General features: G+C 34.6%; 1 protein-coding gene across 1 annotated transcript in view; it reads left to right on the top strand.

Annotated features, from left to right (window-relative positions):
- Positions 1–23208, top strand: part of LOC105626587 (semaphorin-5B) — a 68800-nt gene that overhangs the window by 31059 nt on the left and 14533 nt on the right. The window contains 1 exon segment of the mRNA XM_012207884.1: positions 9626–9722. Within this exon segment, the coding sequence (XP_012063274.1) occupies positions 9626–9722 (97 nt within the window).

Below are 23208 nucleotides of genomic sequence, written 5' to 3'. Positions count from 1 at the left end.
TACGGTAACGGGAACGGGTACCGGGTTACGGTTTAACGGTTAAAAGGTTAAGTTACGTCGTCGGTCGGCGTAGTGTGTAGAAGATACTCTCTCTCTCTCTCTCTCTCTCTCTCTCTCTCTCTCTGTGAGGGCGATCTTACAATTCGCTTTCCTGACTGTCGGAAATTGAGTCATATTGGACGGACGGGAAATTCAAACGTGATACGATTATTGGATATTGGACGCAGTGAAATGTACATCTAGAGAAAATTTCAGGCATTTTTCGAAGCATTATAGATTCATCTTTCTTCGTCCTGAATATTTACCATTTTAGTAACAAGTAAATAGACGCCAATTTTTCTCAAATTTTTTACAATTATCTTTTATGTCGAAGTATATAAGGAAATTTGTCATTAATTTTAGTTTAAATTGAGTCTTCTAATTAAAAACATTTTTTTTATTTTACACAAATATCTTATTTTATACATATTTAAAGCAATATTTTTTTAAAAATTAATATATTGTATTGGCAAGGAAGTAATTGCGTTTTTTTCAGGTCAAAGTTGTATGTACAATATCTTCGTCAACAATGAATGAAATTTAAATTTAAAGAAAGGATTTTAAAGCTCTCTACTTTTAAAAGTTTATCACATTTTTTAAATTTATATGAGTTTAGTAATTTTAACATACCAAAAACATACGAAAAAGACGGAAAATTTTCTTCTTACTTACTACTTTGTGGGTATGTGCCCAAAACAAATTTGAGAAAATTTTCGACTACCTATCGTAAAAGCTTGATATTTTCCCTACAAAATCGTTTTTTTTTTAATATTCCTATGATTTTTGGTTATTGAGTTATCGCGGATTAAATAAAAGGATCATTTTGATTGCTTTAATTGCTCATAATTCCGTTAAAAATTGTCATATCGCAATTTAAAAAAGAGATTCTTAAAGCTGAAACTTTACTCTATCAAGATATATTTATATTGGTTGATAAGAAAGTAATTGCGATTTTTACTGATAGATGCCTTTTAAAAAAACGCAATTACGCTTTCTTGCCAATCCAATATATTGGTTTTTAATTGTTATTTTGATATTCTACATATGTGTGTCAAGTTTCAAAAAATCGGATATAGATTTATCCTTAAAAAATATTGTTTTAAAATACGTGTAATCAGATATTCGTATAAAATTAAAAAAATTTTAATTAAATACTAAAAGATGTAATTTAAGCTAAAAGTAATAATATATTTCTTCATATTTTGACATAAATAATTCAAAAAATTGAGAAAAATCAATGTCTCCCTGATGAGATTTACTTGTATAAATTACACGTTGGTTGCGAGAAATCGATCCTCAAACGATCTGTTTAATCTTAATTTTGGAAAAAATAAAATTTTACTTAGAAAACAAAAAGTTCGTTACATGACAGAGATCCCGTACAGCAGTGACATTATTATAACTCGCAGCGAGCACGGTCAGTAATTCGTCACTTTTTTAAGAAGTGAAGATAAGACACAACGAAACGAGTCTCTCGTGAAAAGACGTAGCGTTGTAAACGAAAAGACGCGTAAAGAGTGAATGCTCAAGTAAACACTGCCGCGTCTTATCTGCGCGTGATTAAGGCAGACGTTTATCTCTCGGCGAAGATAAGCGCAAGACGTGCGTACGTTGATACACACGTTCACTTATCGGCGTACGATGGCCTTTTCTTTGAGAAACGCGTTTTTCTTGTCGGTCGCCTACACTTATGTAGCATCGGCGCACTTCGATAATTAGAACTTACATAAGTAATAGGCGCAATATCACCGAAGATACGTACCCACCCCATAGTTAGGCAAGGTAAATAAGGATGTATCTGGATTCTGGATCGACGTATTACAGCTGACGGCGATTTTCTAGGTTCTTGGGATCCAATGACGATGATGATGGTACCGTGATATCGGTCGATTTTTACGAGTGCGATCGACACGCGGCGGTCGTAAATTTCAGCATCTCGCTTCGTTAATCATCTAATTTATTACAGATGATCGTAAAACTGCTCGCAACTCGTTCACAGCTAGTACGCGGCGTTACGTGCAGCCGACATACACGTCAGACTTTGCGATCATTCATTATTTGCATAGAATTTTCATATTGACATCGTGATTGCAACCGCATTGCTATTAAGAAAGATTTTTAACGAGAAAAATATTTTGTTTTGCTCCCGAGAGAAAGTAATCGAGAACTTCTCTCTTCCATCTCTCTCTTTTTCTCTCCTTTGTCTTCTTTTTTTTCTTTTTGATCATCTCTCCTTTTTTTCGTCACGGCACGCTTTACTCACGAAATCGCTCATATGGTCGAGCTTACGACTACGACGACTCACGTGCGATTTCACATTTCGCTGCTTCCCCGCGGCCAATTTCGAAAATTATCGGTTGCCTGTGAACCACCCACGTATTTCTTCATCGGCGTGAACACGAGGGACAAAAAAAAGATTCCGCGAAGTCGAAGAGAAGAGGCGACTAACGGCGAAGAAAGACGCAGGGAGAGCTCGAGACGTACGGTTGCGCACACAAAAGTACATATTATGCAAGACCGGGTGAGACCAGATCATTGACGTATCCTTATTTGCAGAGAGCAATTTCGCGAGTATCCAAGGAAAAAAAAAGTGCGACAACGGAGAAAGAGTTAAAAGGAAAATTGACGCGGATTATCGCCGTATAAAGTCGAATCACCCACGTGGCTGCAACCAAGTGCGGCTAAACGATCACGCACGTGGACATTGGACAATCGGGAAACGTACGGCATTGTACTCGCATCGCGTGATGATTTGATAATCCGCACGCGATGATGGTCGTGTTTAATACAATGTGATTGTTTTCAACAAGATACATAGGTGACACAGTGTTAGGATGTAGATATAATAAAAAAAATAAGGAATAAAGATTTCAACTTATTAGAAATCAGATATACATACCGAAATATACATTTTTTGATCAATTAAAATTGTTATTCCTTATTCTTTTTATTATATCTTGACACTGTGTTCCTTGGCAAAAAAGGTTGATAAAGAACGATTGAAAATGATAGGATTTCTATCAATTTGTATCATTTTTTATAAACTTATCAGTTTTTATCGTCGATTTTGTGAGCATCAGGTTGATAAGATGTGTATAAATATTATCATATTTTATATAAGATTTGTGTTGAGTTATATAAGATTTTTAAGATTTGATTTAAATTAATGAATTCACGAACTAGATTCCATATTCAAAATAAGATTTCTCTATCGTTCTCTGTCAACTTTTTTTACCAAGATTCCAACTGTGACAGTGTTACACTGCTAAACGCCGTGAAAAATTAAGTACGGGCATATAAAATATGTCAGTGTTATCAACTTTTTAAAAAAATTATTAGTAGCCTATGCTTATTTTGTTATAAAACTATCAAAAATCGTCAATCTTGAAAGATTTAGAATTTAATTCTAAATTAAAATGATGAGTCTATTATTATACACTATTAGAAATTTCGTAATGAATTTAAATAACATGTAACGGAAACTTGTGGTTATGAGGTAATCACAAAAGTAATTGAAAAAGTAATTAATAGTTTAACTAAAAACAAGGAATATTAGGCAATCCGAAAATTCAGAAAATTCTGAAACATTGTGTGCGAATAGAATAGTTCATCAAAATTACAGTTTTAGGAACGTGAAACACTCCTTTGAAAAAAAATCAATTTTTTTTTTTTCGAAGTGGATATCATTGAAACTGTAAAAAATAGAAAAAAATATTCTGAATAAAAGTTGAATGGTTTCAAGAGAACTTTAGTATTGTAATAAAAAAAATTTTCTTATTTATTTATTATATATCCTCACCCTTAATTTTCAAAAATTTTTTAAATTGTAATTCTAAAATACTCTTGAAACCATGGAGGGAGATAGTTCTTCCAATAGTTGCAAAAATAAACAATTTGCTGGATGTAATCGAAGATTCCTTGCGATGCAATGATCCACGTCATCTGCATCCTTATTGTTTCTACATGAAGCAGAAAATCAGTGGACCAGCTATTAACTCTTTAAAGCGCTCTATATTTTCAAAGCTCCCCAATACAGTATTATCTTCAGGATATCATTTAAGAAGATTAATTAAAATTACAAGATTTATTATAAAGGCGTTATCTCCTTCGCGAGCCTCTCCATTCACGTCAGCAAAATTGTCCCTTACGAAAGAATCAGTGGACCGGTGTATGACTGGCGTGTGTTATAATCCTGTCGGTATCATAAATTTTGTTAAGCTTTCGGCAGGGATCCCGATATGCACACAATCCTATTTAAGAGAATTTGTTGAACTAATGAGATTTGCAACGGAATGCTTTTAATCATACCGCTTTATGCGCGAGGCTTTATTTTGTATATTTTAATATTAATTACAGCATCTTTTGTGCCCCTCGTCTTATATCTAATATAAGACGTCACATATTTCCTATATGCGTATAATCATTGGACATAAATAAATTTTTGCGGTTTTTTTTTTCGAAAAATATGTCTATTGTTATAACATATAGAAACGATACAAACATTTCAATCAAAATATTTGTCGTTTGAATTCAAATTCATCAATTGTCGTCATTATTTATTTACACTTATTTATTCACTTGCTTAATACTGATATTGTTCAAAATTGTTGACCTCTTGCAGCAATTTGCATTGCATTTTGTACGGGCAACTCGTGTTGCAGCCAGATACTGATCTGATCAACGTAACAATTCGGCACTCTTCTGAAGTTGTACACGAAAACAATAATATTTCATTTTGAAAACAATAATATTCCGAAAAATTACGTTTTATTTTTAGTGATTTTTTTTTGTAAAACGGAGCAAAAACAAACATATTTCTAAACTAAAGGACTTTTTTTCTTTCTTTTAGTTTATTGATTCTCTACGAATCCCGAAGTTTGGCCATTTAAATCCGGAACACTTTGTGTACATTATATAGAATCTTTATGATATAATAATGGAAAGGTATAATTTGATATCTATACTATACTTTCTTAGAATATAATGAAGCATTCCGCGATAAATTTTCCGTCTATTTTTTATTTAATCTCTTAACATCTTTTTTAACTTGCAATAGCTACGTGACATTCCATAGAAAATGCTAATAATATTCATCGTTATTTCATCGTTATTCATCGTTTTCATTATAGAATACTAAAAATAGTGTGCGCTTTATATTGTTGCTCTCACGAGCCTTTTTCCTTTATCTAATCTTCCCGGGTCATTACGCGGCAAGCATAATCGATTTGTCCGTAGCTGTGCATCATCACGTTTCATAAAAAGATTAGCTGACGCAAACCGTATATCGGAGCCAAATAACAGCTTAGACGGCCAGGCAGACAACTGAACGAGTGACTGCATGCAATGAGTGACTGCAAGCTCAATTAAGAGATTACATATCGATAAAGACTGCGAAAAAAGCAATTAAAATTAACATTCTTCATATCAGCGAACTTCATTGGATATTTTAACAGTTATGCACTCGTTTCTCAAGTTGTTTAAGCTCTCACCGACCACCCAAGTTCGTCGCCCAACTTGCTCGATCTCATGTGGATTCGATTCGATTTAAATATGAAACAGACAGGTCTATTTGGACTGCTACGCTACAAAAAGCAGTACAAAATGTTGACAGCGAGTAAGAACACAGAAACTTTAAAGTAGAGTGCGATCTACGTGTAGCTTCTTATACGATGAGCATCCTAAAGAACGATATTATCTCATCCTTTGAAGTCGGTGTACTCTAACGTACGTTAATACGCGCGTGACTCGTCTTTGATCTCTGACCGAGTGAGTAATTAGATGCATCGAGCATGCACGAAATTGCGTACGCTTACGGGCACACTTGTAAAAGTTATGTGTAAAGACTTTTCCCTGCCGCCCACCGACAGGGTTCACAAGCGTTCGCGAGTGCGTGTGCGTGTGGCGTGCAGGCACGCATCTTCTCGTTCCTATATTGCAAAGAGTCTTATCAGATCCACTCGATTTATCGCTGTAGCCCTGCCATTTTGCGTAACTTGTATTTTTCGCGTAATCTGTCTGTCGGGGGATCTTCCGCAGACCTGGAATTAGCGCCTTGGCTTCTTCGGAACAGCACGTGCTCTACGATACGGGGTATTGAACACCGACATTTAAATTCGCTCGTCGGAGGCAGAATTAAATGAATCGTATAAGGCGTGGTGACCGATGCAATTAGTTTTTACGACCTTCATTAGCGATGCGTAAGTTTTAATTATTATTCACAGAAAAGTATTCCAGGAGCAGAATATTCAATGGTAATTATAAAGTCCAAGTCGGCCAAGTGCATTAATCTCATTCTTCGGCCTCGTTCCATGTTTCAACTTATTAGTGAAGTTTCTTTCACTTCTTTTGCTTTTGCTTGAACGACTTTAAGACATATATACATATAATAAGACAATATATATACATACAATAAGATATATATATAATATAATAAGATATATATACGTTCGGTAAGGATGTATTTAATACATTTTTGTTAATTTTGTTAATATTGAACTCTTCATAATCTCAATTAAAAGATGTGACTCTTTCTGCTGACATTTTTTTATACACAGCACGATATATTTTATCGCCAAACATATTTAAAAAAAAATATTTTTCAAAGGAAACATTTCCTGTTTTATATTTTTATATTTACATTCATGCAATGGAGAATAATTTTTACATCGATTGTAATTTTCAAATTTAATTTTTTTATTTGAATTAATCTTAATTTAATTTTTTTATTTTTAAATAAGAATTTTGCATCCGAATTACCGCTTTTATATTTAAATCGCCCTTGATTTTTTGTTATTTACACATTGTATTGATAATAATTAAACATGGTAGTTTTACTCGTGAACATTGTCGTGAAACGACAGTGAAATTATATATGACGAATTGCGTCCCTGTTCGCACACGTGGTGCGCGATTGCGATGGCGAAGGAGGCAGAAAAGGAGGGTTCGCGTAACGCAATTATCCGTATTAACATAGCCGGCCCGGTGGTCTGCATCCGCGGTAGCGTGGCGGGACGTACGCAGGATCACTTTTAGTATGCGATATCTCAAGAGGTAGTACAAGGCCGGCACAACCACGCTCGTCCTCGCAACGATGCAATTTCGTCCTGAAGCGTATTATCCCCGCCAGAGCGCGACGGAAAATTGATAAAGTGGAGTGAGAGCTACCTGCACCAGCTAGCAAGTCTCGGGGATCGTGCAAGTTGCTCCTGAAAGATTGAAAGCCTCAGTACTCATCGTAAATGATGCGCGTCGAACAATTGATATCTTCCAATATCCATTTCTCCATAACGTAGTGATATCGATCAAGAACATTGTTTTATTTAATGGCTGAATGAGTAACAGCGCAAAATTATGATGTCTGAAATAACACAGCAATGTTAATCTATTAGGAATTAGTTTAAAATATTTTCAAAATTTTTAATTTTAAGCTTCCAAAAGGAAACGCCAATTTTTTCTTACTTAACGAAAAATTTATTAGAAATAATAACAAGAAATTGTAGTTGAGTTGAAATGAAAATTCTCATAAAGTGTTCTATTACATTTTATATTACTTATACACATTTTAAAAAGCTGATTGTAAAATCATTTTCGCAAAAATAAACATGTAGGGTGTGGCTAGTATAAACGAAAATAACGTGAGTAGAGAGCTAAAGACGCAAGAGAGGACAAGAAAGACATGGAGACGTTAAGAAAACAAGGAAGCAAACTGTTGGCAAGAGGAGAATCCTTTGGGATCGTTAAGCAAAGGAAGAACGCCTGGTATATTCTTCGTGGCTCTTTCTTCTCTCAGTATCCTCCATATTTTTATCTTACCTTTTACCTCTCTTCTCTTCGGCATGAAGATCGAAGCCTGCTTTACGAGGCAGTCTTGTAAGTCGATCGTGATGCCTCGATAGTACACGTACTTGAATGTGTGTGTGCGCTTGTGCGTTGTGAATATGTGAGGCGTGTATAGAATATTATGGCGTGACATCGCGAACGTAAAATCGCCTCTTCCTCAACTCGAACAGTATTAACGAAAAAAAATATAAAGGTGAATCGCGGTAAATCTCTATGAGCTGCCAGTTGTCGTCGTGCAGGGTGGTCCCCGTTTTGAAGATTCTTCTTTGCACATACTTGACAATGTCTACTTTTTAAAAAATACGTCTTCTGTTATCCGGCTTTCATGCGACGCATTCGTTACCTCTGCTATTGTAGTCGAAATATAATCGCGAAAAAAGTAATATATCCATTCACTCTGCTTTTATTTTGAGATGATATATTATTAAAAATTTATTACACATACGCAAGATTATTGCAAGATATAGAATTGGTACCAATTAGAGAATTAAATAAATGAATTTGTTAACAAACATATTTACATTGAAAACAAAGATTGGCTGCTGCAGCAAATTAGATGGTAAAATATGGCATAACATTTTTAATTGGCTGTAACAGTCAATTTTTGATTACGTTAGCCTATCCGTGTGTCAATTAAGATTTCAAGAGGCCAATCCAACTAGAGATGTAAAAAAACAGTATTTTTTACTTCAGAAAAAAGTAAAACTAGTTTTACTGTAAAAAACGATATTTTTGACCAAATTACATAAAATTTTTTAATATTTTTGTCTTTATAATTTTATATCGAAGCGGAAATATGTATTATTCGCTGTTGCAATTTTCGATGAGTTGATAATAGGTTAATAGGTCTGTTTGCGTTGTACTCTTTGCATTCAGCATCTGTGCTTTTTCTTTTTTCAACGCCCGAATCTATTTTTCTAATCATATCACTTTAAGTACAAAAATTTGGAGGATTTCAAGCAATGCGAATAGACTTAAAAAAAATATTCGAGTAAAAAAACTGTCAAAGTTAAAGGAAAAAACTATTAATTTCCGAGTTTTTTATCCTAAAATTCTGGTATTTTTCCATCGTTTACATCTTTAAACCCAACCAAAAATTGACTGTTGCAACTAATTAAAAATGCTATGCTATATTTATACCATCTAATTTGCTGCAGCAGCCAATCCTTTTTTTCAGTGTATAGAAATAATTAAATAATAACTTTACAAAATGACATACGATTATTGCTATCATGCAATTTCTTCAAGTCTAATTATTGACATTTCGTGCTATCGTGAACGATGCTGAATTTTATCGATACCTGGAGGGACTTGTAAGAAAAATTTCGTGTCTAGGTCGTGTTATCCTAGGTTGAATTATGAGTTGCTACCGATAAGCATATGAGAGGAAAAAGAAAGCACCGCTTTCGACACGCTCGATTCGGTAATTATGACACCTCGCGCCGACTTTTCGCACCTGCCATGTACCGGTTTTTCACCTCCCAGGTTGAGGATCGAAAGTCTATGGTTATACAAGCACTATTGTTGTTCATATCTTCTTCTTAAATGTCTTGATTTTTGCTGGAAAAATATTTTATTTAAAAGAGAGAATGAAAGAAATGATATTTAGATTAATGATTTTAATATAATCGAAAAATTTGAGAAACATTTGTGTAAAGTTGAGATGTTTTTAATAAAATCTTTACATCATTTTCCTACAATGTTTTCGAGCTCACTTGAATAATTCGTGTTTCGTTATATGTTGCAGATTTAGCGGAGACCAGTATGTTTCGACAAGAGGGGGTCACGACTTATTCTCAGCTGCTTTTCGACGTGGCGCGACAGCAAGTCGTTGTCGGAGCGCGGTACGTATTTTCGTGCTGCAAGCTTGTCTTCAATTATCGAGTTAATCCTCTCATTTCCAGGACAACTGTTGCTATATTAACGTCACTTAATTTTAAAAAATTACATAAATACTTGTACAAAGTTACTCTTCGGCTATCTTGAGAGAGATTAAATATATAATGTGAATATATATAATCTGATGAAATCACACAGAAATCCGAAATTGTATAAAATTAAATGGACTATATAGTATTAGAAATGATGTTTGATTTAAATAAAGAGACATCTTATTTAATATTTGAAGGTAAATTGGAAAAATAAGGTCAAAATAATTTGTAAAATGCACACTCTTGAAATTGCACGTTTCGATATAATAATAAGAAATTGCTAACGAACTTGCTGGAAATCCAACCTTTCGTGATGAAATCAAAACTATAACGAGTAGATGATGGAACAACGATGTAGTCCTTAATCCGATAGTGATATTTATTTTATCAATAGTTTTTTTGATAATAACAAGTTTTAGAAAGCGTTTCGTTTTGAGATCAGAATTTATTGAGAAAATATTCTCGACCTACTGGCTTTGATAAATATTATCTCTCACTTACGAAAAAAATGCATATGAGTGTCACAACAATCACGATTTCACACTTCAGATTAACATATCAAAAATTAATGAAGCCTAAAATCGATTTTTATGTTGTTCTAAACGAGAAAATGTTGTTTGAAACTTGTAACAACAACATTGAATCTCACAATCGTCTTCCAATGATCAGAATATTCTAATTATTTCAAAGCTTATCCTGCTTCACTTAGGATCAATTTCACCAACATTTTATAAGAGTATAATCTTCCTTTCAAAAATTAGAAAGGAGCATATAATCAATTCTACATATTTTAAAATATTGTGAAGAAATGATAACAAAATTTATTGTATTCCCAATGGTACATTTTGTAAATAAACGCGAAAAATCGGATTTCCTTTAGGGTATAAAATTCGAGTTGAGGAACCTTTCGATTCAATCCGTTCACGCAAAGACTACTGGAAATAAACGCTGAGCATGTGGCGAATGTAAATAAAGGCGAAGGGGTAGTAAACGATTTCGCGAGACGAGCGCATTATAGGACGACGTGACGCTTTTTGGCGACGTCACAGACAGTTACAGACCCGTGGAAGACGATAAATACGCTTGCTCCTTTCGTTCGCGACAGTTTTCAGCGAGATGTCCTGGCGGTCCGCCAAATTGGCTGACATACGGCGGTCTTCTCGAGGCGCCGATCCATTTTCACGACTTGCGCCAGACGAGCCGGCTCGGTTGATCTCCTCGTCTTGCAACGTGATTCACGAAAGAATGGGAGGAAAAAAATAACGGCGCGTCTCTCGTTGTCGCTCTTTACATCAGCGAACGGCCGCGCTTCGTTACGAAGTCGGTCGCTCGCCTACGTGCCGCTCATTAACCGAAGACTTCACCGAAAAAGCCGAATCGCCGACTCATGCACATAAGCATTACAAGCCTGATCGCGCAATGCCGCTTAAATTGCCAGGACTAATTGCTGCGACGAATTTTGCAATCTTCTTACTTAACTGTGTTATCGCACCTTTTTACTATTCGACGACCTTACGTTTATTTTGGAGACGCGACAAATTTCTGCAAGTCATCGAAATTGTCGCGTGACAGTCAAAATAATAATGCAGTACAAAAAGTATTCCAAGAGATTTTTTATAAAAAAAAAATTATAGATAGAAAATAAACATTAATTATCAATTTATTAACAATGAATATTTTAATTATTTTAAAGCTTATTTGTTCCATGTAGAATCAGTTTTATCAACGTTTTAATAAGAATAGTTTCCTCCTTTAGAAAAAAGCAATGACCAATTTACGTTTTACTCTAATATTAAAAGAGAATTTTGCGAAAATAACTGTATTCATAATCATAGAGAAACTAAATTTCTCGACTGTACAAATATTTTTATTTATCCAAATAATACAATTTTCAATTTTCGTTCGTTATTAAAATAATATATTTTAATTATTGCACGTTATATTTTAATTAATAATAATTTAGAGAAATATACAACCTATTTTATTGTTTCTTAATAAACTGCTAATTATACAATGTTTACTTTCTAAAAATAAATTTTTTAAAATATTTTTTCTGTACAAATATTTTTTGCACTCACAATATTTTTTTTGCCCTCAAAATGCTACACGTATCCCTTAGCTTATCTGAAATCTTAATTGACAAAATGTAGTACACGAGGCAGTATCGAGAAATAGCAGATGAATTTCGTCTCCGATTTTGCGATACCTACTGCTTATTATATCTGATTAAATTACGCTCCGCGTGGAATATCGGATTTACGGCAACGCGAGAAGGAATTACGACGACGAAATTGCTTCTGAAAATCATTGCCAGTGCAGTACGTGCTCTCGGTTAGGCAAATCATATTTCGCGCGATTCATTTACTCACGTGAGATCGAATAGTACGTGCCCGTCGTGCCATGACCTCACCGGTCGCGCTCACGCTCATTATAACGCGTTAGTGCGAATCATTCTTGCACGGAACTATGTTTGGAACGACTTATATATGATATACAAATTATAGACTATCTTGCAAAGGCGAGACGAATGGCGCTTCTAGGGTGACTGGGAACTTTTTTGCAACACTTTCTCCAGTCGACAAGCGCTGCCTCATTATAAGCAGGAAATAACGCTTGATATATTCGATAAAAAAATAGAAAAATAGAATATTCTAAAAATAGAGAAATAAAAAACGGAAGAAAAAGAGAATAGGCGCGTTGACTGGCGCGCATATCACGATTACTTGTCTCATAAAATAGTATCTTAACGTGTCTGTTATTGATAATACGAAGTTTTTGCAATAACGTGAATTCAAATGTGGTAAAAATCATGTCATTCTTTTCTTAATTAGTTAAGAAGAAGGTAACCTGATCTTAACGTTCATCGTATCTAGATAAACGGTATTGCAAAAATTCTCTAATATTTGTTTATACTTTATAATGAGCGACGAATGACCTGGATTGACCTAAGAATGGAACTGGAAAACGGCGACAACGTAATTTTGCCGTTTTGCGAGCGATCGAGAACCAGTTTAGAAGCTCCAATTAGTGAAATAATGATAGTTATGGGAACAATTACCGATTATCTCAATACAGCTTTGTCCAAAGAAACGCGCGAAGAGAAACTTGATAATGATAGCGATTTCAGATTTCAGTGCCTCGAAATATGTCACGTTTACTAATCGATTCACTAATCCCGTGAATTAGATATCATTCTGAGATATCAATAAGTATCGATAAGGATACTTGGATGACTGGTTCCTCGGGATTGGTTCACCATATCTATATTCTCGGTGATTGACAATAAATTAAGTGGTTAATATAAGTTAAGTGGTTAATATATGGTCGCTCCTGAGAACAGAAACAATGGAACGTAAAACTTGAAATGCTTTCTTTAATTGAGGATGTTGATTCTTTTTCCTTTAAATTTTTTTTTATTTTTAAATATAATATGCTTGGTATGATACTATGATTTGCATTGCATGCAAATGAAATGTTACCCCGAATTTTAATTTAAAATTTAAACGTTAAAAGATATTAAAAAGTAAGAAAATTTCTGAGAACCAGAAGAGAACATAAATTTAAGATAATCACCGACCTGCCACGGTCGAATTGCAAGATGATATTCGAGCTGATCAATGGAGCTAAAATTAGCGTTATCGGTGTTGTTAACGTTGTGTACGACGTTCAACCGATGCTGGTCGTGAAAAATGCGGTCCACCCACGCGAAATAAATACGATCTTACATACGTGCACATACGGGTGTCGCGGGATCTCGAGAGCTGGACTTGAGTCGAATAAACGAACGAACGAACGAACGAATGAACGAACGAACGATTGAACGATCGATCGGTCGATCGGTCGATTGGTCCATAGAAAAGGGAATACGCCCCCGTACGCTTTCTATTAATAGAATGTCAGTTATTAACTGCCCACGTTCGTAATCGTGTTCGTGCGGTTTCCAGTAAAGTGCCGGACACGGAAAAAATATACGAAAACGTGCTTAAATTTGTAAACAGGATATTCTAGTGTTTTCTCTAATTTTAATAATTAATTAGTTTCAATTAATAATTAATTAGCTTTAAATTTTATTTTTCCAGAAATTGAAAAAAATTTAAAGTTTACCTGTAAATATATAAGTATCGTTTCGAGTATTAGAAACTTGAGCTCTAAAGAAATGACAAACTAACTTTAATATTCTATTTACGCTTGAATCATGGCGAATATATTACTGCTATTACACATCATGTTCATATTTCTATCAAACTTTCTAAATAACACATACATGCTTCAATCTCTACATTCTATTTATTTATTTATTTGGCTTCCAAGGCCTTTTCGTCTTGAAGTTGACGAATCATGTACTGTATGACAGTCTCACGCGGTGTCATCGCGACTCATGGCTCAGTGGTTTCTCACCAGGAGATTTATCGTAGAGAGAAAATATTTCTGTGGCGTGAGTTTATTTTGTCCGGACGGAACGACGACGACAGAATGTATGGCGCAACGTAAATAAAAGTTTTTGGGTTTACGCGCGTGAGATTATTCGCCACAGTCGGCCGCAGGTGTTAGGAATTTCATACATCGCCGCCAACGTACTCGTATCATATTTACGATGTTGCTCGAAGTGTACGAGGCACGCGAAACTTATCCTAACTCTCTATATCACCAGTTCTCTCTATCTATCGTTTTCATATTGACATTGTGCGAGAAACGTTCTCTCGAATATTTTCTTTTCATGATTTAACGAATTGCTGCGTCTAAAATCTACGACGCTTATCTCTGGATTATCTCTTTATGTTTAATATTGGTTAATTTAACTCTCCATCTGCAATCTGGGTTTTTTTTTAACACAAACAAAATTTCACTTTCAAATTTCTTCAAAATAAAAAAAGACGTCTGGTTTCCTTTTTGAAATATCTTATTAAAAAACTATTTGGTAATGTAATTAAAATGTTTAAAAATAATCCTGAATTTTTCACATTTTTTGAAACCCTAGAATAGTAAAAAGAAACTTAGGCTGGATGGGAAAGATAAAAATATAATGAAGGGTTAATTTTTAAATGTACATAGAATATTTAAATTTTTAAGAATTTTCTTTCATCTACACCTCCTTTTTTTAATATTTAAAAAGTTTTAACGAAATCAGAATTTCTTTTGTTCTATACAAATATAACAATTAATATTTATAATATATTAATATATTATAAATAAAATAATTTTTATTTTTGTACTTTTCTTTTAATTAAACTTTGCATTTTTATCTTTAGATTTCTTAAATTAGAAATTTCAATCAATAAGTCATTAAACGATACAATTATTCGAGCAAAAATTATTAATACATATATTAATCAAACGTTTATCTCTGGATCGATCAATTAATTTCCATCGTTAATTCAGACTTGTCTGCAAGATCTTCCCGACAAGAGTGACGAAACGATTTCACCGACACGTTATCGATTCGGAAAGTCGTGCGAAAGATTTTCGTGCAGCCACGCGCACCACGCCGTGACAAATCGTTACCAGGAGATTTATCTTGTAGCAAATAAGTGGCCTTATTTATAGGGCCGTGTCGATCGACGTGTCGGTGCAGGTTGTCGTTCGAGAGATCGAGCGCAGCGGCCTACCGTTACGCCTACGGAACCTGATTTTGGTGCGTCGCGTCGCGTCGCGTCGCGTCGCGTCGGCAGCTACGACGTTTTTTGCATACCGTTGCACATGTTGTCCTTTTATTATTCAACACGAACGCGAACATTACTACACTTGGAGACGTAGAAATCTCTGATAACGGGCTATACATACTTTCGAATATATGCGAGTAACAGAGGTTGTGAATAATCGATGATATGAGGATTGAATATTTATAAGATAACTAATGGTGACCATAGCGGTTGATATCGTGTCCCTACTTCAATAAAATTAAAATATACGATATTTTCTTTCTCTAGAGAGTCGCGTAAAATTTATATTGCTCGGATTTGCACGCGCTTGTTTACAGCTAAAGTACGTTTGTATGATGCATTCTTAAAATTTGTGTAAATCACACATTTACGTATTTCTTGCAGCTTATTATGATTTCTCTTTATTATGATTTGTTTAAAACAATGTATACTATACAAAAAAATAACATGTATTTCTCAACTTTTGTTATATTTATGAATCTTGTCGCGTTTTTTATGCCTACATAATCGATGTCTGAATTCGCTTCTTTAGTCGAGTCGTCAAATTTAGGGCGAGGTAAAAGCGGCAGTTTCTGCCGATTCGCGAAGAAACACAGGCGCAACAGAATAACAGAGACGTTACTCCGTCACGACTCGAGCATAATAATTACAGGTTGCGATTTTTCGAGCACGACGTTTCCGAGGTGGTCTGGGAAGGTTGTGTGGTAGGAAAAGGAAGGCGATGGGGAACCGAGGGGAACAGGGCACAGGGATGGAAAGTAGAGAATGTCACAGACGGCGCCAGTGTGTCCTGCGCGTATACGCAATAGCTCTCGCCTGTCCGCCGACAGCCCCGTCGGCCATATATCTCCACTTACACGCACGAAATGTGCGTATGTTTATGTAATGCACGCAACGCGACGGAAAAACGGGCGTGAAATATTATGATTTAGCTCGATTGCGTTGATCAATTGTGATACTATGCTTTGTCCGCTCCGCGGACTCCACAGCTATGGACTTTATGAGCGTGACGCGTCGGGCAAAGAACTGCTTCCATTGCACCTGGAGCATCGAGTAAAAGTGTTCGTCTAAACAACCTTTGATGCATAATAGATAGGTCTCTAGCTTCCGCGAGTCAATTTTGTATTGAAGGAAACATGTACAGCGATGTTCTTGAACGGTAACTTTCTCAGCGAGATTGAGATATTCTTGCCACGCTCGCACGCGCTTGTAATTTCGCAACATGTTCTCTGCGAAAGAATTTATGCCCGCGATCTAAGAAATCGAACATTTTATTAAAAATTATAAGTTGAATTCTTGAAATAAGACATTTATAAAATCGTCTTATTTCTGCAACTTGATAAAATATACTTTTTATTAAACTATAGGACGATTTTGCTGAGGTATTTAAAAATTTGAGAGATATACAGATCAGGAAATAATTTTGTTGAACTATCAAAATAATTAGAACTCTCAGGTTTCTGAAAATTGTCAAAATTTTTTTCAGAATTGTTCAACATGTTGGAATTTTTTTCATAAATATTTTGATATCTTAACAAATTATTTTCAGTATCTAGTTAAGTTTGTAGATATTTCAGCAAAATTGTCTTTTTTTCTGTAAAAATATGTTCTTATTAACTAAACAAACATGTTTGCTTTCACATTCCAATTTTCCACTCTACAATCCCAAGAGGGAACGTTTATTTACAATTCTTTCGCTGGGAACTGATTTGTAGCGGCATACCAAACTTAATTATCCTTTCATTAATCACAAAGAAAATATTGCGGGCTATCGCCGCACTGGAAAGAATAGAATTTTATTATTGGAAGAAGCATTAGAAAGAACAGAATTTTATTGTTGAAAGAAACGGCGGCTCCTTTAACGATCTCGTTTAATGATAAACAGTTACATTCGCATTTGAAAGATATTCTAGTCATTAAAGCAGCACGGAAGAGTGCGTGTGTATCATTTAGCTTTTTCTGCTGTCTTTTCGATGCAGAGATTACCTCGGATAGAGATTCGTGAACGTGATGGAAGAAATCATCCCGTTCTTTATCTCGGTGTCCACTTTTTTCTCCTCGGGAAAAACGGCCGTGTAACTTCAATATATCCGCGCTCAATGACTTTCAAAGAAGACGAGATACGAGTAATCGAGGGCACACGGTGGACAAAGAGAACAAATAACGACGAGTCTGGTAGTTGCGACGCCGTTCACGTTTACGACGCGACAAAATAATAGATTCGAAATCACGAGCGATGAGCATGGACAGACCGCCTCGTTCTCGTCGTACGAATCATTTTGTCTTTATATGTATACATAAAAAAAAATATAGCAATAGAATTTATTATTCCACGCGGTCAATCGACGACGCGTCACGATCCCTGAAGAAACTCGTCGAGCACGCCGTGTCGCGCCACGTCGAGTGCACCTTCGTGTTTCGCCGACGTGTTTCGCATCGCGAGAGATCTCGTCTCGGATGCTGTTGTTAACTCCTTCACGAGGAAGAGGAGGAGGCGCGACCTCCTGTCCGCGGGCACTCGGTAAACATTGAACGTCTGTGATTGGTAGGATTACCGTACCGGAGCTTGGACCCGCGAGCGAGTTCTCCAACTCCGAGCTGGACGTCCAATTTTGTACTTGTCCTTCGAGTTGAAGAGAGCAAACTTGCGTAAGAACAAGAGCAGTTTAATATTATACCGTATGATGTACATTATCCCTTCCACCCCCTTCCGAAGCTTTCACAAAATAAGCAAAATAATGGAAAAAGGCTATGTAATCCTTTTTCAATAATAAAATATATAGGTTCTCAATAAACGGATTATTTTGTTGTTTGTATCATATACTTTTAGATTTGTAATATAGGCATGTATATAATCTACTATTTATTAAATAGTAGATAAAAATAGTAAAGATTGTATGAGTTTAAGATTAATAGTAATTTTTTAATATTATCTACTATTTAATAAATAATAGATAATATTAAAATTATAACTGTTAAAGGAGAAAGGCTACGAGTCAAAGCTAGTTTTTAATTACTAATAATTAATCTATTCAATATCTAATTGCTATAAACATTTAAAATAGAGACGTTTCAATCTTTATCAGGTAATTTTCAGTAACACATAAAAATTACACAATTGAAAATAAAAATAAAAATAAAAATAAAAAGGTCGTGACATCGATTACATAATAGTTAAAAGTTTAAATATAAAAATTTACTAAATCTTGTCGCATGATTAAAAATTGAATAAAAATTTTTTTGCATGTTCAAAACATTTTAATTATTAGTTATCCGTACGAGGTCGCATAATTAAAATTATTAACATTACATATATATTCCCATTTCAATGGCATCGTCAATATTGTAATTGATAAAAAAACTTATTCTTATTGCAATCGTTTGAAAAATCACAAAATCTGTATCGTTATATGTATTTGCCTCAGTAAATCGACGCTGTTGTGGACCTAAACCGTAAGACAATTAAAGAGTTGAATTTTTTAAAATTTAATTCTCAATATTAAACTCAAAATTAATCGTACCTTAATATTTTTTCTTAGTTCATATGATTGCAATGGATTTACAAATTTCCTCAGATATTATATTAATTATCGCTTGATAAAATTAGTTATCTCTACAAGATGATGATGTTGCACAATGATAGAAAAGGAGACTGATGTTATCATAATTTTAGAAAGAGAAAAGCGTGAGATGGGAAGAAAAATTGGAAGGGTAGAAACAATTAGAAAGGGGATAATGTTTGTAAGATAGAAAGATAGGAATCAGGCAGGGATTTTGTATCACTTTGCTTGTTCAAACCATTTGATTGCTTTTGAATGTGTACCATCTCCGAAATCAATCTTTTGCTATATGACGGCTCGTTGTCGAAAATTTTAAAAATCCATTCCATTCCATTCCATTTAAAATTATGATCGTGGGTTAACCAGTACGGTGATTCGATATTACTGATGGGGACCCTGTTTTTTTCTTAATGTCATTTACGTGTTCGAATATTCTTGTTTTTAATTAATGTTTCATTTGTCCTACATATGTCACATCACAATCATGACACATCTTGTAAACCACTTCTTGATGCGACATAAGGTTTAATAAATCTTTCCCTCTAGTATACATATTTTTTTTTAACATGTTAGGAATGGTAAATGTTATTTTTTTTAGGTCAGTAGCAATCAACAAGAAAAATTATAATTGTTCTTAAATTTCTATGCTCTTTATAATAATCTTACCATAATTCATTAAATCACTGTTAATATTACATGTAATTTAAAAATAATATATTTAATAAGATATTAAACAACTTCATATAAAATATATCTCATGAAATATCGTGCAGTTTATATTCGAAAGTTATATATTCAGTTACATATACGTTCCTCATGTATGATTAAATGTCCCCGCACGGCTATGAAATATTCCCCGGTAGTGTAATATACTGCCGAATTTTCACTGAATTTAAATGCATGTGTTCTCTCGCGCGGGCACAGGCGGTGTCCCAAGAGTGCGGTGAATTGCTCGCTGAGTACTACTGATAACGTTCGCCCGATTTAGATAGCAGTTGAAACTCGCGTTTGCGCTCGAATCGTTCTGATCAGTGAGAATATCGTGTCTTATTCGCAAGGCCCGGCGACATGTGTAACCGTGGGCCGTAATGCGTGCCAACCCACGGATTTCGCCGAGTTAGATATCATCGAAGCAAGCCGACGCGAAGGCCTTCTCCGAGGACAGAATTTCACGAGAAAAATGCATCTGACATAACACGAGCGTGGGAAAACCGGGACGAGTCTGATTCCTTCCAAGGATTTTGAAGCAACGAAAGGAAGGAAAGAGATTAAATGTAAATATAAGTTGAAAGATTTGTCTCATTAAAATTGTACGTTTGACATGAGAAAGAGATCATTACATGAGAAAGAGATCGTTACATGAGGTATAAATGCTTGAGAAAAATTTTAACAGATAAAACAAGTTATTTTACATGCCTCCAACTCAAATTGTCCTTCAATCCCATTCACTCGTCATTTCTAACTTCCCTCTGGCACCTTCGCGCTTCGTTATAACGCGTACAAGTGAATACAAGTGCGCGCGCGGGCGTGCATGCATGCGTGTGTGCGTGCACTCGCTCTTACCGCGATCGTTTGTCCTAATCGCGGTGCGACTCCGCTCGCTCGGCGCCACGATTTGCATTCCTACTTAATTCCCGTGTGCACCAACCATGACGTCACTCGCGATCCCGAAGCTTATCGAGCAGTCTCTCACAATCAGCCGCTGACGGCGCTGACAGGTAATAAAGAGGTATATCGATGGATCGGCGTATCGTTGATAGTCGAAAGGATTTTCCTTTCCCAGTCGCGTGATAAAAAGAAGAGATATTTGTGCGCGATATTAAATAATAACAATATTAAGAATCTTTATTTTAGATCGCATATGTGAGAAACAAATCAATACTAGAAATTAAAAATGTCTATTACAGTCGAAGCTGGATCTTCATTGCTTTGAATAATTCAATCTTGAATATATGTCACTAATATATACTTACATATATACCGAATTGCGCGCCGAATTGTTTTTCCGGATTATAAATGCAATTAAAATTACTCTAATAATCGCGAAAATAAATTGACAAGCAATTTTAATTTGATGCTATTATCAAGCATCATATTAATTATAAAGATGTTAATATGTTTCGAAAAGACTACAACCTGATATATATGCAAGTACATATATAGCGTATATTAGTAATTCAAGATTGAATTATTTGAAAGCAATGAAGATTCAGCTTTGACCGTAATAGGCATTTTAGATTTCTAATATTGATTATGTTTCTCACATATGCGGTTTAAAATAAAGATTTTTAATATTATTTATATTACATCGTCTGAAAGAAAAACGTTGTTTCCTTATTGTACCGATTATTGCGAAAAATATTACTAAGGCCTCGATGGTCTAATGGCGTAGAAAGCGTACAGAATACAAAAGATCCGGGTTCAAGTTCCGGCCGAGGTAATATTTTTCGCAATAAATTTATTAACAGTTTCAATATATTAACATCTTTATAATATAATGCTTGATGGTAGCATCAAATTATTAAAATTGCTTGTCAATTTATTTTTGCGACTACTAGAGTAGTTTTAATTGCATTTATAACCTATTCTACAATGTGCTTTTTGTTTTCTATTTTTTGTTTTTTAACTTCTTTGCTCCGTTTTATTGATAATTGTATTTCTTGCTATGTATTTCTTATTTCTTTCGAAGTTCGTTAACTTTTATCTCAGGTGATATAAAATAAAAACCGAATAAGAAGCAAAAAGACAAGATGTAAAAAAATAGCAAAAAGCAAAAAACTGGAAACAAAAAGCACATTGTAGAACAGGCTTAAAAGTCTGCCGAAAAGAAAAACGGTGCGCGCAATTCGAAAAGATTACAATGGTATATATGCAAGTACATATATAGTGTATATTAGTAATTCAAGATTGAATTATTTAAAACAATGAAGATTCAGCTTTGACCGTAATAGATATTTTAAATTTCTAGTATTGATTGTAAATAATAATGTTTATCTCCGAATTGCCTTTCTAGTATCGTTCTAGGCATGTATTATGAAACTGTTTGGAATGAATTCCGATTGGAATTATTCTTTATTTCTATTCTATAGAAAACGGAATAATTCCGATCGAAATCTATTTCAAACAGTTTCATGCTACGTGCCCAAAGTACGTAATGATATTTCTACATGTATTTTTCTGATATTGTTATTTAACTTTGCGTCGTCAATGATTGTGATTTCTCAAAAATCTTTGAAATCCCCTGGGATAAGCACGTGATAAACTTATTGTATATGTTTGATGATATGCAGCTTCAAAGCACCTCAATACAATAAGCACTTTCGATCGACAGCTTCGACAATTTGCACGCTTGAGTTAAAGTTTAATCTCATCCAAAGTCTTGATCGTATCAATCTTTAATAATGAGTCTTTGAGCCTTGGCCGCAATTGTGCAGTTTAATGTATATGGTATATAATAATAATAATAATAATACGTTGCGTTTTCGTTATATTTTCACGCATTGATCACATAATTTTCCTTCATCGCACGTATAATTCTATTAATATTAATTGGCAATTATCTCATGTAAGTAATCATTTCATAGTATAATATTAAGTAAGATAGATCACAAGATAAGGCTGGATCATAGGATCATAGATTATCTTCGGAAAGCAGTGATACGCGGATCAAGTTCCATCCCTTCGTCATGGTGCACCGTTTTATCGATCAGTTTGAAGAATATTGCGAAACGGAAGAGTGAAAGTCTTGCGTTAATTAACACGGACTGTAATGTAAATTAAGTGCCTTGGACGAAATCGTTCTATCAGAGATGAGGTTGACACTACTAGGCTCGAGTATCATGTCGATATTTTACGAACGAACTAAAAATGGAAACCGCTTTATTATCCGGTTATTTATCGCATAATATTTCGAGCGTTCCGCACGTTTACAGATACTCGGGCGATTTTATCACGACGGTGTATACGTCGGCAATTAGCATTTCGTCGAATCGAGTTGAGATTTATGCGACAGACTGGTCCACAGCATCCTTGTATCGCATGGTATATATATATATATATATATATATATATATATATATATATATATATAGTAGTAGTAAGTAACGTTAACGTTAACTTAACTTACTTACTTTACGTACGTACGAGTACACACTACTATACCTATAGTATATATACGTA

Source organism: Atta cephalotes (assembly GCF_000143395.1).
Source record: "Atta cephalotes unplaced genomic scaffold scaffold00001, whole genome shotgun sequence".
Lineage (NCBI taxonomy): Eukaryota > Metazoa > Arthropoda > Insecta > Hymenoptera > Formicidae > Atta > Atta cephalotes.
This window is presented reverse-complemented; position numbering and strand designations above follow the sequence as displayed.